Source organism: Rhipicephalus microplus, chromosome 6 (assembly GCF_043290135.1).
Source record: "Rhipicephalus microplus isolate Deutch F79 chromosome 6, USDA_Rmic, whole genome shotgun sequence".
Classification (NCBI taxonomy): Eukaryota; Metazoa; Arthropoda; class Arachnida; order Ixodida; family Ixodidae; genus Rhipicephalus; species Rhipicephalus microplus.
In genome coordinates, this window is record NC_134705.1 from 161,538,703 (window position 1) to 161,554,323 (window position 15,621).

Genomic DNA, 15,621 nt, shown 5'->3' on the forward strand with positions numbered 1-15,621 from the left:
GTGTGCACTAACACCGTAGAAGGCCAACGGCATACGTTATCAATACATAGAGTTAATCAATTTCAGAGCCCATAAACTGGCATTCGCTTGTTAACAATTATAGCGAAGGTCGATATCATTGTTACCAAGCGAATTCCAGTTTATCGGCTCTGCAATTGATTAACTGTATGTATTGATAACGTATGCTGTTGGCCTTCTACGGTGTTAGTGCGCACATGTGTCCTATGTATATATTCAATCAAGCCTTCGAGCTATGAATAAATCAGTTGGAAGTGAGCGCTGTGTGTGTTTGATGCCTGGGTGTGTGTGCGTGTGGGTGAGTGATTGTGTCGTGTTCGCGCTCGAATTAACTTTGAGAAATGTTGTACCAACTAGTGCAATACCAAGATTGTAAACCATTTCGGTTTTATTATTGAAGTGCGACCGCCATGACTGGGATCGAAACAGCGACGTTCGGGTCAGCAGCCGGGCAAGTAGGAATACAGTTATTAATTAGCAGGTGCGCAACGGAGAACTACGAACATCCACCAAGTATATAGTCCAAAGTAATAATCATATTTGGGGTTTGACGCCCCTGAACCAGCATGTGATTAGGTGACACGCCGTATAGTGGAGGGCTTTGGACATTTTGACCACCTGGAGTTCTTTGACGTGCAGCTTAAAATGTGCGCACCTGGCGGCGGACTGAGCTCTTCCTCGTTCGAGCGGCCGGCAACGTCGGGTGGCGTGGAGTCCCCCGTGGCGCAGAAGGAGTAGCGCCGCGGGTTGCTCGGGTCGTTGACCATGTCGGCCACCGCGTGGTGGATCCACTCCGTGGCGTACATGTTCACCCCGTGGCCGAACATGCCCGACAGGTTGGCACGCTGCCAATCACCATGCAGTGCATATCGATCAATCGTAGGCTCAGAAACACGCGTGACATCATTTAACAGAAAAACAGGAAATTATAAGAGTTCTGGTCTTTCGCGAAAAATAGGGACGAGCGAAGTTCTGTGTCTGCTCCGCTGCGGTGGTGTAGCGGCCATAGGCTGCACGGCTGCTGACCCGCAGGTCGCGGATTCGATGCCGGCCGTGGCGGTTGCGTTTCCGTGGAGACGAAATGGTACAGGCCCGTGTACTGTGCGATATCAGTGCACGTCAAAGAACCCCAGGTGGTCCGTAGCCCACCACTAAGAAGTGTCTCATAATTATCCATTGGTTTTGGGACGTTAAGCGTTGCGTCTGCGTGCTCTACGCACTACTTTCTACTGCATCGCGCAATGCTCCCTCCTGCGGGCGTCGGCATGATGGCTGCAAAAGGGGTACTTGACCGCACCGTCCCTCCAACCCCAATTCAAGTCGCGATGCTATCCGGGTTCGCACCCCCAAGACAATATCCTGGCGACGCCCATGCGTGCTTGCTCCATACTGCGGCCCCGCCATGGTGGTCTAGTGACTAAGGCACTCGGCTGCTGACCCGCAGGGCGCGGGATCGAATCCTGGCTGTAACGGCTGCGTTTTCGGTGGAGGCGGAAATGTTGTAGGCCCGTATACTCAGATTTGGGTGCACGTCAAAGAACCCCAGGTGGTCTAAATTTCCGGAGCCCTCCACTACGGCGTCTCTCATAATCATATGGTGGTTTTGGGACGTTAAACCCCACAAATCAATCAATCAATCAATCACGGTGCTCCGGCGTTATTGCCCTCGTGGCAGCCGAAAAGATTGCGAAAGTCATGAACGCTGCGTCAATAAAGGAGCTTTAGAATAACGTTTGCAGGCGCTGCGGGCATATCGGGCGCCATATGAGCTTTAGAATAGCGCATGGAATAGCGTTTGCCCTCCTGCAAACCGCAACGCACGATCGCAGCGACACCGTATAGCCTCGAAACCTGCGTTTGCGGGGTGCACACCGCTATTTCGGCTTTTCTGCGGGCGGGCCGCGGACCCGCGTTACGACGCATGCGCAGTGGCAGCGACCGCACCGCAAGGGCTTGTGGTGCGCTATTCTAAAATTCCCTAATATTTGGTAAACATGTGAGCGTAAGCGGCGTCATGCGCGCGTGCGTGGAGATCTGCGTATAGCACGTGTGGGCGTGTGTGCCGGCCGCTTCTATATCCGAATCCGCAGCTAAACGGTATAGTTCCTTTTGCCGGCAATTAACGCGATGCTACAGCCTGCATTGGGAGGTAATATGGGATATTTCAATAAGTATGCGTGATAACAATTGTTTGGGGTTTCACGTCCCAAACGGCAGCACGATTATGAGCGACGTCGTAGTATTCGACGCAAACGGTATTCTAAAACTCCGTGTATAATTTTTTTTTTAAATAACGTTGCACCGTAGGTTAAGCTTCGTTTATAGGTAACATGTATATTTATGTATGCGAAAATAACTTCTAGTTGGAGGGCGATGTGTAGTGTATTCTTGCTGCTCCGTCGTGTTCTTGTTTTCTGTTAGCGCCAAGTACAAGAGACCGTGGGCCTCGTCAAGCCGTTTTGTGGCCTTTAGCTCACGAACCTCAACATCTGTGTTCTTTCTGAGTCTGATGTTGAAATAAAAATGTTTCTTATTTCTGAATCCCGATTTTGTTATCAGACTGCAGGTCGAATAATAAACTGTTTATTCGGGCCGAATTTGTGGCCACATAAACAGAAAATAACATCTATTTACTTATTTATTTTTTATTTATTTATTGATATGTGGGGTATAACGTCCCAAAACCACGATATGATTATGAGAGACGCCGTAGTGGAGAGCTCCGGAAATTTCGACCATTTGGGGTTCTTTAACGTGCGCCCAAATCTGAACACACGGGTATACCGCATTTTCGCCTCCACCGAAAATGCAGAAAGTCATATCACAGCAAGAATCTGGCACTGATCGTGGTGAGCAGGGCGTCGGCCGTTGATCAAATAAGCGGCGAAGCGTGTCGGGATTTATATACACTTGCCATCGAACGTTCTAGCGTAATTATCGCCAGGTGTGACGTAGGTTCCAGAATAATCTGAAGGTTCACAATTAGTGGACGTAATCTCAACGAAATGATTTACTGCAGCCTCGAAGCTTCTCTAACACCGTAGGTGCGGTTTGCGCTGAACATAGTGCAACGGAACGATAACAAAACTTGAAGAAAGGAACGTGACAATATACAGATTATTTGAACACTTGCGCGAAACACAATGAACATGCGCAGAGGATCTGGCGAGCGATCGTAACGGTACAAATATGAAAAAAAAATCGCGCTTCACTGCGCAGGCGCGAGAAAAGATCAAGTCGTGTCAAACAAACTATTAATTTGACTGTTTTTTTTTTCATGCAAATATATCTATGATTGGCTTGCGCATGACTCTCATTCGTAAACTCTCCGTGGAACCGTGTCTTCGTCCCGTTCGTCTGCGCGCTGTTTTTGCCCCTAGGGCCTGACCCCACGTATCCGTCGCCGCGCGTCGGCGCGCGTCTTTTTGACATGGCGTCGAGCCCTCTCCCATGGAGAGAGAGGGAGCGCCTGACTTCGTGCAGCCACGCGCCCACTCTCTTTGTAGGGAGAGGGTGTGGCGGCGCGTCAAAAAGCATTGCGCTCACGCGCTGCGACGGATACGTGGGGTCAGGCCTTTAATAGACAGTTATAGTTTTTAACACGATCGCGGAGGTTAAGGGAATGGCGCTACCGTGCAGCAAACGTTCGTTGTGGACAGCGTATCATAGTTTAGCGGTATAGCGTTTACGTGCCCCAGCTGTGACGGTGGCGCCACCCATCGAATGGTCAGTAAGTTAAAGACAGTGAAAAGGAAAAAGAAAACGAGAATGTTTGCCTATGCCACCGCGCGAAGCATTGTTACAAGTTTGTTTTACTACTAATGAAAGAAAATAAATATGAACCACGCACCGAACGCAAAAGAAATTATGTTGCCGATTTGTTTACATTGATCTTGTAGTTAGGCCTATCTCAAAAACTACGCCAACTTATCCGTAATAGTACTCGCTCATCGAAGCTAACTGAAGGCAAGCGAAGCCATTTTAAACCGTCGTTTCCTGCGAACAAAGTGAATCTTTCAACAACTACGCCAAAATCACTTCGAAGCGGGCATCCGAGAGTGCCGCCATGTTTACGAACACTGCGTACACTTACGCTACCACGGTAAGCGGTACGGGTAACGTACGTATCTGCGCATGCGCACTTCGATTCCGGTATCACGGTACGCCCGGTAAGCCCGGTATACTACAAGTGTCTAATGTAGCACCGACTAGCCCAACCCAACCTTCAGTCTTCTCGCTGTATAAGACACCCGCAACAGCGCACGTTCGAAACGCACCTCGCTGAAGAGGTCGGACAGCCCCATGTAGTAGAGTATGGACTCTAAGCGCATGCCCATGTCCAGCTTGAGCCTGGGCAGGCACAGCTCGACGTCCGGCGTGCGCGTCATGCGTCGCGGCAGCTCCAGCAGCTTGTCAAGGTTCTGGCGCTTCTCCAGCGCGTGGAAGTCGTGGCGCTGGTGAGGCATCACGATCACCAGCGAGGTCGTGTCGCCCTGCACGTGTGGCGTAGTCGTTTCGGTCGCCAATCGGGTGGTGCCAGAAGGAGGGAAGGGGGGGGGGGGGGCGCAAATTGCTCTTGCAGCACATTTTCGCCTGCCTCGTTACCCCTCCTCCTGCCTTAACAAGGACAAACAGTCGAAATGCAATGTGTGTTTTCCTTCTCCCAGCACCCCTTCCTCCCCGTGCATTTAATTAGTCCATGCGGCTCTATCCTATGTTCTTTTCAGGTGGGTGTAAAAGTGGCATGAACAGCCACCGATGTGCTTTTATCAATCCTGAAGGATGTAGGTGAAAACTGGCACCGAAGGGTGTAGGCGATAACGCAGATTCATTGAGCTGGGCCAATCGGTATATATGGTGACTTAGTGAAGCAGTTCACACTTGGCTGCTAGGTTTCTGATTAACGTTTGTCCCGTGTCGTCCTCGGTATAGTCTGCAGTGTGCGTGCGTTAGTGTTATGGATTACCACGGAACGTGTCCGTAGAAAGAGATCTGTGTGGCGAAAGAAGGGGCGGCGCGCGTGCCTTGTGGATGACCTCTACGGCGGTGAAGCACAGCTCTCGGTCGACGATGTACCCGTACTCGTCGATGCGCGCCACCATCTCGACCTCGACCTCGCTGCCTTCGTCGTCGTCGTCGTTGCTCGCGTGGAACTCGTGCCGCCGCAGCTCGGTCTCGTGGAACGGCTCCGTCCACACGCCCCGGAACTGGACCCCGTTCACGATGCACAGCCGCGTCGCCGACGTCACCGCACCGGGGGTCAGGATCTGGGCGCGAGCAGGGACCGCGTGAATATGCGCCACAATAAACCGTGTCAGTTACCACGTGACCATGCTGCAATGCGCTATGTTAGTGACAACGTTAACATATGCCATGAGACAATGTCTTAATGATCACGTGAACAAGCCACAATACGCTATGTTAGTGACCACGTGACTATGCTACAACGTTACGCTATGTCGTGCTGGTTAGTGCTAAACTATGTGAAAGACGTGGCTCAAGGTTTCCTGTCTCAGCTCTTCTACTCGTTTTTAACCTTGCACCATGTCCTTCAAGTTGATATTATTGTCATCATCGTCAGCCTGACTACTTCCACTGCAGGACAAAGGCCTCCCCCATGCTCCCATGAAGTTGATTTACTACTGCATTAGTAAGCCGGGAACAATCATGCTGATATGGCTCGTTTTTGTATACATTTGGAAAGAAATGCTAGTCTTGTATTTTTGACACGTATACGCCGCCTTATTACTCCTTGGCCTTAATCTCGAAAGCACAAAGTGCGTCGTGGAGATTGACACGTTTCAATCAGTCAATGAAATTGTCGAGCAAGCCATATTGCCCGCAATCGTCAAAATCAGAAGAAGCCGCAGGTTCGACAGTGTTTTGAAAATGAATGTGTTGCACGTACGCCGTATGTAAAAAAAAAAATCTTCCGGTTAAAGCGAAAAACCGGATATAACGGTATATAGTTGAAGCACAAAAGGAAGGCGACGCTGGCTCGCTGAATCAGCTGTTGTCTATCGTTTATTATATTTCATATATTCGAGTTCGTGTGAGCCTATTCTTTGAAGATAGATGCCGGACAGACGTTGTATCGAGACTGTGCATGTATGAGCCACCTGTTACGTCAACACCGCCCGTGTTTAATGACCTGGCGTACGGGTCGTAGATGGAGTCTCACCTCCTTGACCTGGTGGTCGGTGTGCTCTCTGACCCAGCTGTTTATCTGTCGGCGCACCATCTCGGAGTCCTCGACGAAGTCCACCTCGTGCACGGTGCCGCCGTACACGCGTCGCACCGTGGCCCAGTACTCGTCCGTCGGCCGGTAGCCCGTGCGCACAAACGCGCCCGTCGCCAGCCGGAGCTCCATCTGGCGGAAGAAAAAAAGATGAATGAAGAAGGGCGAGAAGCTTGCACACTAAGCTATGCGAGGCTTGGAGCACCGAAACTGGAAGATTATGAAAACTACTCTGGTTGCTTCTATAGATTGTGCCAATATGTAGCCTTAGCTAGGTGACGCATGTTCTTGGTTGATCCTAGGTGGTGGTGGTGGTGGTAAAAACATTTATTTCAGAAAAAGTCTACTAGAGAGTGCCGACGTGGCCCATCGGCGTGCTAGAGTGGCAAGACCCTATTCCGGGACGCCAGTGGAGCTGGAAGCTGCCCGCGCGCGCTCCACCAAGGAGCGTTGTGCAGCCAAGGTAGAGCAGCCGAGCAGGTGCTCCTCCCAAGCCTCTCTAGTTGGGATAGGAAAAGGGGATGAGAAAGGGACGGGATTAACTGGGCACGATGCTACGACGTGATATGTGTCGGCGAGGACATGACAGGTCGAGCAGGTGCCATTGATTTCCGGCAAAAAGTGCCTGGCGACCGCCGGACTGATAAAGGTGTTCGTCTGCAGGCGGCGTAGCAGTCGTTCGTCCGCTTTCTCCAAACCGCGTGCGGGGTCCGGGTAGAGGCGGCGTGAAGCCCGGTAATAAGCCAAAATTTCGCGAAAGCGCGTCAGGTTGGTATTGCCAGATTCCGTCTCGGGACATGGAGGAGCAACGGCCCGGACAGGAGAAGCGCGGGCAGCGGCATTTGCCGCCTCGTTGCCGGGCAGGCCCGAGTGGCCTGGGGTCCAGACTATACGAATGGGATGAGGGTTAAAGCGCCAAGAGGCTGCCTGTAGTAGGCTAGCCGCCAGCGGGGCAATGGAACCCTGAAGGTACTGAGAACAGGCCGAGCGCGAGTCCGTCAGGATGGTGCGTGAAGCAGGGTGAGAGGCGGCCAAAGCTATGGCAACCTCTTCAGCGTGCGTTACTGTGTCTGCTCGAAAGGAGAGGCCATCTACGTGTTTGCCCTCTGTAATCACGGCAGCCGTGAAGTGACCCGAGGGGGAGTGACCCGAGACGTCCACGTAGAAAACACCAGGACGATCGGAGTGTCGCGTATGAAGGGCCGCGGCGCGTGCTAGTCTACGGCCAGGATGGAGGTCGGGGTTCATATTACGGGGTAGAGGTTCCACCCATAGCTTTTGACGCCAGAGCTCTGGTACCGGCTCCAGAGGGTCTTGGTCAGATATCGCGTTAAGGCCAAGTCTGTGTAGAAGACGGCGCCCTGAAGGCGTCTGCGACAGTCGATTGATTTGGTTAACGCGATGAGCTTCGCGCATCTCTGCAAAGGTGTTGTGTACCCCCAGAGCCGTGAATCGGCTGTTGGAAGTTGCAACAGGTAGGTCCAGAGCGCGTTTGTATACTGAACGAAGAAGGACGTCCAGCTGGTGCTCGTGTCGACGACGCAGGCGAAGGTAAGGCAAGGCGTAGAGGACGCGACTGGTCACAAACGCGTGGGCCAATCGGAGGGACTGAGACCCGCGGAGGCCGCCTCGCTTGGTAGACACTCGCCGTATCATGCGGCTCACCTGTTCGCTGGTGCGTCTGAGGCCTGCTATTGTGCCCTTTGGATCCAAAGACGATGTGAGGTGAAGGCCAAGAACCCGAATATTTTGCACTGACGGGACGGGCCCGGACGGAAGAAAAATTTGAGGCGGTGGTAGCGGAGAGACTGAAAGAAGAGCCGATTTAGCTGGAAAGCACTCCAGGCCGCATGAACCTGCGTAGGTGTCCACCAGAAGGGCAGCCTTTTGCAGGCGTTCTTCGATTTGCGCTAAGGAGCCGGTGTTGGTCCAGATTGTGATATCGTCCGCATATAGTGCGTGTTGTATTCCCTCGACCTCGCTTAGAAGAGAGGGGAGGTTCATCATCGCCAGGTTAAAAAGCAGAGGAGACAGGACTGCCCCTTGAGGTGTACCCCGCGTGCCTAATAAGTAAGGGCCGTGTTCGGTAGAATTAAGGCGAATGAAGGCGGTGCGATGCGATAGAAAGGCGCGAATGTAGTTGAAAGTCTTCTGCCCGCAGTTTGTGGTAGACAGGTTAGTGAGTATAGTGCTGTGTTTGACGTTGTCGAACGCCCCGCGGAGATCGAGAGCGAGCACGGCTTTATCGTTATGGCGCATAGTAGTCGGCTCTATGATATCGTGTTGAAGCTGGAGCAGGACGTCCTGCGCCGACAGATGTGGGCGAAACCCAAACATCGTGTCGGCAAAGGTCCTCCTGGCCTCCAAGTAGGCGGAAAGGCGTTCGCGAACCATGGTTTCCATGAGTTTGCCTGCGCAAGACGTAAGTGAGATGGGTCTCAGTGCCTCAATACTAATGGACTTTGCCGATTTGGGAATGAATGTCACGACCGATGTGGTCCATTCCGTTGGAAGCGGAGAACCGTCCCATATCGAATTTATAAGGTGGAGTAGCGAGAGGTGTGCTTGGTCGGGAAGATTTGCCAGGAGCGATACTGTGATTCCGTCGCGTCCAGGGGCCGTGCCCCGTCGCATTTTCGTGAGTGCAAATCGTAAATCAGAAAGTGTGTATGGGGCGTCGAGGTCGGTGTTCGGGGCGCCGGAATACGTATATGCTGGGCCTGCGGGATCAATTGTGCGGCAGATTTAGCGGTCACAAAGTTCTCGCGCGAGTTCATCCGTAGTGCCCTGAAAGGCATGCAGAACACGGTGGAGCTGGCGTTGCGTTTCTCCCCTGGTGGTGGAGGGATCGAGAAGGCTTCTAAAGAGTCGCCACGCACTCTTAGAGCTCATCTGCTTTGCAGCCTTCGAACAGGTGTCTGCCCAGTTAGCATCGGAAAGTTGTGCGGAGTATGCGGCCGCCTCTGCAGTGAGCGCCTCAATGCGAGCGCGAAGTTTCCGATTAAGTTTGTTGCGTTTCCAGCGCCTTATGAGCCCGCGGCGAGCGTGCCAAAGATGTAGGAGGTGTGGATCGATTGCAGGAGTCAAATTAGAGGTTGCAAGGGTGCGAGTGTTCGCTTGTTTCATATGAAGAGCGTATGATGCCCACGCTGCATATTCGGTCGAGGAGAGGCCGGCGGGGAATGGTTGCATTCTGAACTGAGTCCAATCGGTGAGACGGGCTTGGCCCCAGTGTTGGCGCATTTTCTGCCGCGGTGTGAACGAAATGCGGAGTAAAAAGTGATCGCTGCCTAGGGTTTCGCCTAAATTCTCCCATGTAGCATCGCGGATGTGACGGGTGAGGGAGAGGTCGGGGCATGTGTCTCGCGTGACCGAGTTACCGGAACGTGTGGGTTGTGCCGGATCGGTAAGAAGCGTCAGGCTCAGCGAGGAAATGAGCTCTTTGAGCTCTCTGCCCCGGGCCTTCTCGTAGTGGTAACCCCAGTGAGGGCTGGGGGCATTAAAGTCCCCGACAATCACCAGTGGTTGTCGGGCCGCTATACGCAGCGCCCGGTGGAAGAGATGCGCAAACGAAGCCCTTGCAAGGCGAGGGGGACAGTACACGTTTAATATATGTATTGATGGTTGGCCCCTCCGCTGAGATAGCACTGATATCATGCAGTAGTCGTAAGGAAGATCCAGATCGAGGTCAATCTGTACCGCCGTGTAAGCTTTATGCACGAGGAGGCATGTGGTGGTGCCGCCTACATAGGAGCAGTATCCAGAAAGGGATGGAGCAGGGCCAGATTCTTGGAGCGCCAAGACGGCCGGCTGAGAGCCAAGTGAGCTGAGGAAAAGGGAAAGATGTGAACGCTTTCGCCTGTTCCCGAAGCCTCCAGGGTTCCACTGTATGATCTCGAATTTAGACGCAATGTTTGAACGGGACGTACGATTGGTAGCCATCGTGACTGTCCTAGGTTTTATATTTGGTCCTCCATGTCCCGCTCGGAATCCTCAGAGGCAGGGAGGGGCACGGAGGCCGGATTGTCCGACGGCGGGTGGTGGTAGCCACCTTACGACGACGCCGTGGAGCTGTACCCTCACTGCTCACCGAGCAGGAGCGAGAACGCGATGCCTTGGGTTGAAACTGGGTGATTGCCCAGGCTTGAATAGCCTGGGTAACCTCTACTACTATGCGTTGGACCGAGAAGCTGGTGAGGAGGTGATTAATCGAAGCTTCGACGCGCGTGAGGCGTTCCTCTACGCGCGGGGTGCGCTCTTCGCTAGGGAGAGTTTGGTTAGCGGGCAAGATAACCTGAGGTGCCCCAGGAGCCTCAAGAGCTTCTGGAGTAGATGTGGCACCGGTTCCGAGTGCTGGAGTACAAATGGTTGCTTGAACCGGCGGTTTAATGGGAGTGGGCTTAGCGCCAGGACTAAGCTTGGATGTAGCTGGCGTAGCCACCTGGACAGAGGAGGCAATACCGGATGGCCTTGCAGTGCACTGTTGTTGGGGTTGAAGTCGCTTATTTAAGAGTTCGAGTTGTTTAGTTAAAAGAGAATTTTGCTTTTGAAGTGCCGCAACTTGCTGGCGAAGGGCCGCAAGTTCGGGAGAAGGAGGATCGACAGAAGGGGGTGAGAGAGGCTTAGAAGCAGCTTTCCCTGCCCAACTGCTCACCTGAGGTACCACCGCTGGTGCTTCGAGCGGTGGGAATGCCTGAGTGTCGGCGTGGAGTGGTGGAGCCGACTGATGTAGGTTGGTGCCGCTGTCTGGCTGTGACGAACATGATGTGGTCCCTCGAGCAGATGTTGAGGGCTGCTTTCGTTTCCGATATTTTCGATATTTTGCCGTGCAGCCAGTGGTCCCAGTCTCATGGGCGCCGTGGCAGAGGAGGCACTTGGGGTGGCAGTCGTGGGCATTGAGACCTGCAGGTGCGGGGGTTCCACATTTGGCACACTGCGTTGGAGCGGGGTGAGGACACTGAGGTGGTCGATGGCCGATGGTACCGCACTTGGTGCAAACCGGGACCGTTTTCTTGTAGGCGCGGATGTACGTCGCCACGCAGTGGTAGAAGAGGAAGCGGGGTAACTTCGTGCCCTCGAAAGTCACCACCGCCGCCGCGGAATCTCCGAGTTTGCGGACCGCAAGGATAGTACCTCGAGGCCAATACAGTTCAGACTTTATCTTTTCCGGGCTTTCAGCGGGGTTTACGTTGATGACGCCCCTGCATGTATCCCCTGGTGCCTTGGCGTGGCCTCGAACGGGCAGCTGCTGATCCCCCACTTGCAGCTGGAAGTACCCGAGGAGTCGCTGTGCCATAGGCAAAATGGTGGTGCTACAGACCAAGATGTTCTGTTCCCAGATTGGCCACACTTGAATTTGCGTGGTAGTCCGGTCGCCGAGGTAGCTGCGGATGACGTCGCCCGCGCGATCGGCCGGGACAAATGTGCGTAGCTCGCAGGGAACGCGAGGTTTAACTACTACGATGTAGTCGTCGCGAGAGAGGCGAGGAGTTTGACGCGGACGCCACTTGCGTTGCTTCGCTGGCTGCGAGGACGGAGCAGAGGTAGGCACACCACCGGAGGGATGGCGCGCCGGCGTTCCTTGCAAGGCTGGGGAATGGTGGCCCGCCGTGGCGTCTCGTTGTTGTTGAGACGCAGACTTCGATTTCGCTTGCTTGCGTTGCCACAGTCTCACCATGTCGTCGAGGTATTCATCTTCTGATGGCATAGTGTTTTCGGAGGATGAAATCTCCATGGACAGCATTTGGCTTGAGGTAGGATCATAGCCCGTAACCACGTTAGCGGCCGCCATCGCCGGGCTGAGAGCCCTTAGCGAGGCGGCGTTGTAGCCGGGAGTGAAGGACGTCCCTCAAGTTGTCAAAACTGGACCCACCTGGACGAAGGTGTTGTCTAGGCGAAGCGGAGAACTTGGCGGTGACGATAAATCCAAGTTTCAGGGGTACCAAGGTGAATGTCCGCAGAAATAGCATAAAATCTACGGAGGCGATGTGGAGTGCGTCCGTCACCATCGAGCGCTCGCAGCGCCCCCCCTGATCCTAGGTTGTCACTAACACTGCAGCTGTCTAAACTCCAACGACAGAAACGCGCGCTGAAACCAAACTTTTGCAATCTACGGGCATGTTGTCGTATGAATAGCTGCCGTTTAACTTCCCGTATTATCTCGTTGCACGTACTCGGTGTCTTCGGCTCGCCGCCGTTGCGCTTTCGGTTCACTGCACCCTCCCCCATTACATCAATGTATGGGGCAGACCTTGAACCCCACCCCTCCTCTTAGATGGCTAGGAGGGGGGTGGGGACACTTCCCTGCTACGCATGCCTGTATGTGTCACGTACGAGTTACCAGTCGCACGTACACGTTAAGGTGGTAGTTTACCGTGATCGACTCGCAAGAAACGATTTGCTAAATAGCGTCGCTGTTTTAAATTGATACTTAGTAATTATGTGGTGGGCAGTAATGGAAATGTTGCTCCGCCTCACCGCCCACTGCTTTCGATAGACCGCTTAATACTGCTCTGACTCGCCTCTTTGACCCTTACAGAAACTCGCTCCTGAGGAACCTAATTTATACCAGGTGCAAATGCGCGTTCATGATGCCCGAGAGTCGTTCCATCCGATATACACGCGGGTTATGCAGAACGTTGTCTCAACATGTGACGTCAATCCAGAAAAAATTCAAGGGAGGACACACATCTTGATGTCATGGCTGCCCTTTGTTTTTTCGTAAATATTTTTGTTTGTAATTATGTTTGGAATGAAGATATTTTCAAAGACTTTCCGAGAAAGCATGGCCTTGAGTTTCGAAGTGTCACTCGTTATACGCCTAGACCCCAGCATATAGACTATTTTACGGGTTGGTATACACCCCCCTATGATTCACGTCACTGGTCTGAACACGTCGCCTTGTGGTTTCAAAGATCGGCAACCTCGTTGCAGCGCTCCCAGGCATTGTCGCCTCCGTTTTCTACGTGTGTCATAGATGTCGGCAATAAAGGACCTGATAGGAAATGCAGATGTGTGTCGGAAACGTGTGAAGTTAAAAAAACGCATGTAGCTGTTATACACTTCCACTCCTCTCGCCGCTTTTAAAGTATCCAACCCTACAAAATTTATAGGGGAGGACCTATATTGTGAGGTATATACTACTGCTCTGACGGTTGCACGCCTATACTGGCCTGCTGTTTCCAAAACAACCAAAACGCAGTGGGAGGCCCATCAGACCATGAAACCCCGATGATAATCATAGTTTTTGTTTACAGTGTAATTTACTTGCTTGAAACAATAAAGTCCCTGTTTTTATGACAGTGTATCTAAATTTGTAAGCACTCCAATTACATCACTGCCAATCCTTGTCCCTCCCCCCACCCTTATTTTTGGGCCACTGATACTATAAGCGTTTCTCGCATAAACCAGGCGCTGACCAGTTGAAGCTTGCATACATTTTGGAACCCGCAATCTTTGAAGGACAAACACCTCCCGTGTGTTTGGCTGTGTTATAAAGCTGACATATCATGTCAGTGTTAGGAGTGTAATTTTGTCGACTTCCGTTGTAACAGGCATGCACATACCTCCTCCTGATGTGAATTCCCGATTTTGCAGTCCAGCTCCGCCTGGAGCACAGGGTGAAACGTTCAGCTAGGGTCAACCACAACTTGAACCGTCGAGTCCGCCGTGGACTACATGCACATTATATATAGCCACGTACCACTGATCGAAAACTGCAGCGTACTGCTTAAAACTTGTCGCAGTGGTTGGGTTTTTTTTTAAATGAAATGCGTATGTCGTCCTTCAAACGTGCTGCCGATGAAATAAATCACCACACCATGCACGAGTGCTCACACAGTCGGGTTGTTCGTTAGTTAAGGGCCTCTTTGCGGAAACCAAGAAGAAAGGTTCGTGGACAGAGCGTGTAGTTTGATGCCGAAATAACCGCTCTTCATTAACAATACCGTATTTACTCGAATGTAATTACACTTTATTCCGGATTTTCACGACATATAGTGAACCGTCGCGTTACAGTTGAATGCTGAAATAACTACTTTTTTTTTCCTGGACGCTACGAAAAGTCACTCTTCGCGCTTCAGTCATGGTCACCTTACTGTCAAGTAAATACGGTAATACTCTGGATTCATATAGATGGCAAGCGCGTTATAGGGAGAGACAGAAAGTTAGGTGGGCGGATGAGAATAAGACGGTTGCGGATATAACGTGGCGGCAGAAGGCGCAGGATCGCAGGTTGATTGGCGAAACGTATGGGAGAGGCCTTTGTCCTGCGACGGACGTGTCAGGCTGACGGCGACGATGTACTCACGTCTCCGGTCTCGCTCCTCATCTGCTTGATGAGGTCCACCATCTCGCGCTGCGTCTCGAACAGGCCCCGGTCGATGTGCATGAGACGCATGATCTCCTCGGCGGTGGCGTCCCTGGCTCCGGCCAGCGTCATGGACAGTCCGGCGGCCAGGGCGAAGGGCGAGAAGAACATGTTCTCCAGCGGCTTGGCGTTCGTGTACCGGCAGTACACGTCCAGTCCCAGGCTGTTGCAGCAGTTCACCGCCAGCTTGACGTTGTCCCGGGGACTGCTGCCCGGCATGGCGGCCTGCAGTGACAGTGCGACGTCGAGGTTCCTCCTTAAGTCTCGGCTGCGCACCTTCCTGGCCTTGTCCCTCGGGCACCGCGCAGCGATGGCGACGTGCGCGCGCGTTCCGTGTCTTCTTGTTCTTGTTCCGCATCGATGGCTCGCGCCCGCTACGAAAGAAGAGGACGGCGGTGATGTCTTCTTCCATAAGCTTTTAATGTAATGATTCTGCCGCCCGGTTCTTGGCCGATCCCTCTTTGTGGGTGTGCGCCAATATTACAAGGATCATCATCATCATCCTGGTTGCCGTGGCACACACCATAAAGGTGACGGGCCAAAAACCGGGCGGCGGGATGTTCATAGGAGAGACATATGAAGCTAATAATTACGCTGGAAATGTGGACTGGAAATAAAACATCGGAATAAATGGCAGTTCTAAGCACGTGAGCGGTCTGCCTATCATGGTTTTTTTTTTTTTGAATGAGATAGTGACAAATTTGGGCCAAAAATACGAAGAAATAGCGATGGCCGTTCCGGGTTCGATCCTGACTAGAACCTGGAAATTTTTATTACTTATTTTCTTTGCATCTTTTTCAATAATTTCGGTCGTACACTAAATTATACAACCAACGACGCCCTCGCCAACGCCGGAATTTCCGCGAGACGAGCGTTTTAAGGCTATCGTGTTAAAAAAGGATTAACGTCCATGGGCATCTAGCTTTTCGCCTGCAGCATCGAAATGCGACCGCTCTGACCGGCAACTTGAGCGCACCTTTCGGGTCATCAGCCGAAC

At 52.5% G+C, this 15,621-nt stretch overlaps 2 protein-coding genes across 2 annotated transcripts; both read right to left on the reverse strand.

The window, feature by feature from the left end:
- Window positions 1–590: 590 nt before the first annotated feature.
- LOC142766066 (iris-like) lies at window positions 591–4,602 on the reverse strand. The gene is made up of 2 exons (XM_075867889.1): window positions 4,296–4,602; window positions 591–863 (listed from the first exon to the last, which is right to left on the reverse strand). The coding sequence occupies exons 1-2, from the start codon at window positions 4,482–4,484 to the stop codon at window positions 591–593; spliced, it is 462 nt and encodes a 153-aa protein (XP_075724004.1). The 5' UTR covers window positions 4,485–4,602.
- Window positions 4,603–4,751: 149 nt separating this feature from the next.
- LOC119168380 (iris) lies at window positions 4,752–15,121 on the reverse strand. The gene is made up of 3 exons (XM_075865557.1): window positions 14,565–15,121; window positions 6,200–6,388; window positions 4,752–5,285 (listed from the first exon to the last, which is right to left on the reverse strand). Exons 1-3 carry the CDS (start codon window positions 14,841–14,843, stop codon window positions 4,974–4,976), a joined length of 780 nt encoding a protein of 259 aa, XP_075721672.1. The 5' UTR covers window positions 14,844–15,121; the 3' UTR covers window positions 4,752–4,973.
- Window positions 15,122–15,621: the final 500 nt, after the last annotated feature.

Coding starts and splice junctions, on each gene's coding strand:
- LOC142766066 (XM_075867889.1), bottom strand. CDS start 4,484: ATGCCTCACCAGCGCCACGACTTCCACGCGCTGGAGAAGCGCCAGAAC. Junction 864..4,295: donor TGTCCGACCTCTTCAGCGAG/GTGCGTTTCGAA, acceptor GGTGATTGGCAG/CGTGCCAACCTGTCGGGCAT.
- LOC119168380 (XM_075865557.1), bottom strand. CDS start 14,843: ATGCCGGGCAGCAGTCCCCGGGACAACGTCAAGCTGGCGGTGAACTGC. Junction 6,389..14,564: donor TGAGGAGCGAGACCGGAGAC/GTGAGTACATCG, acceptor TTCTTCCGCCAG/ATGGAGCTCCGGCTGGCGAC. Junction 5,286..6,199: donor CCGACCACCAGGTCAAGGAG/GTGAGACTCCAT, acceptor GCTCGCGCCCAG/ATCCTGACCCCCGGTGCGGT.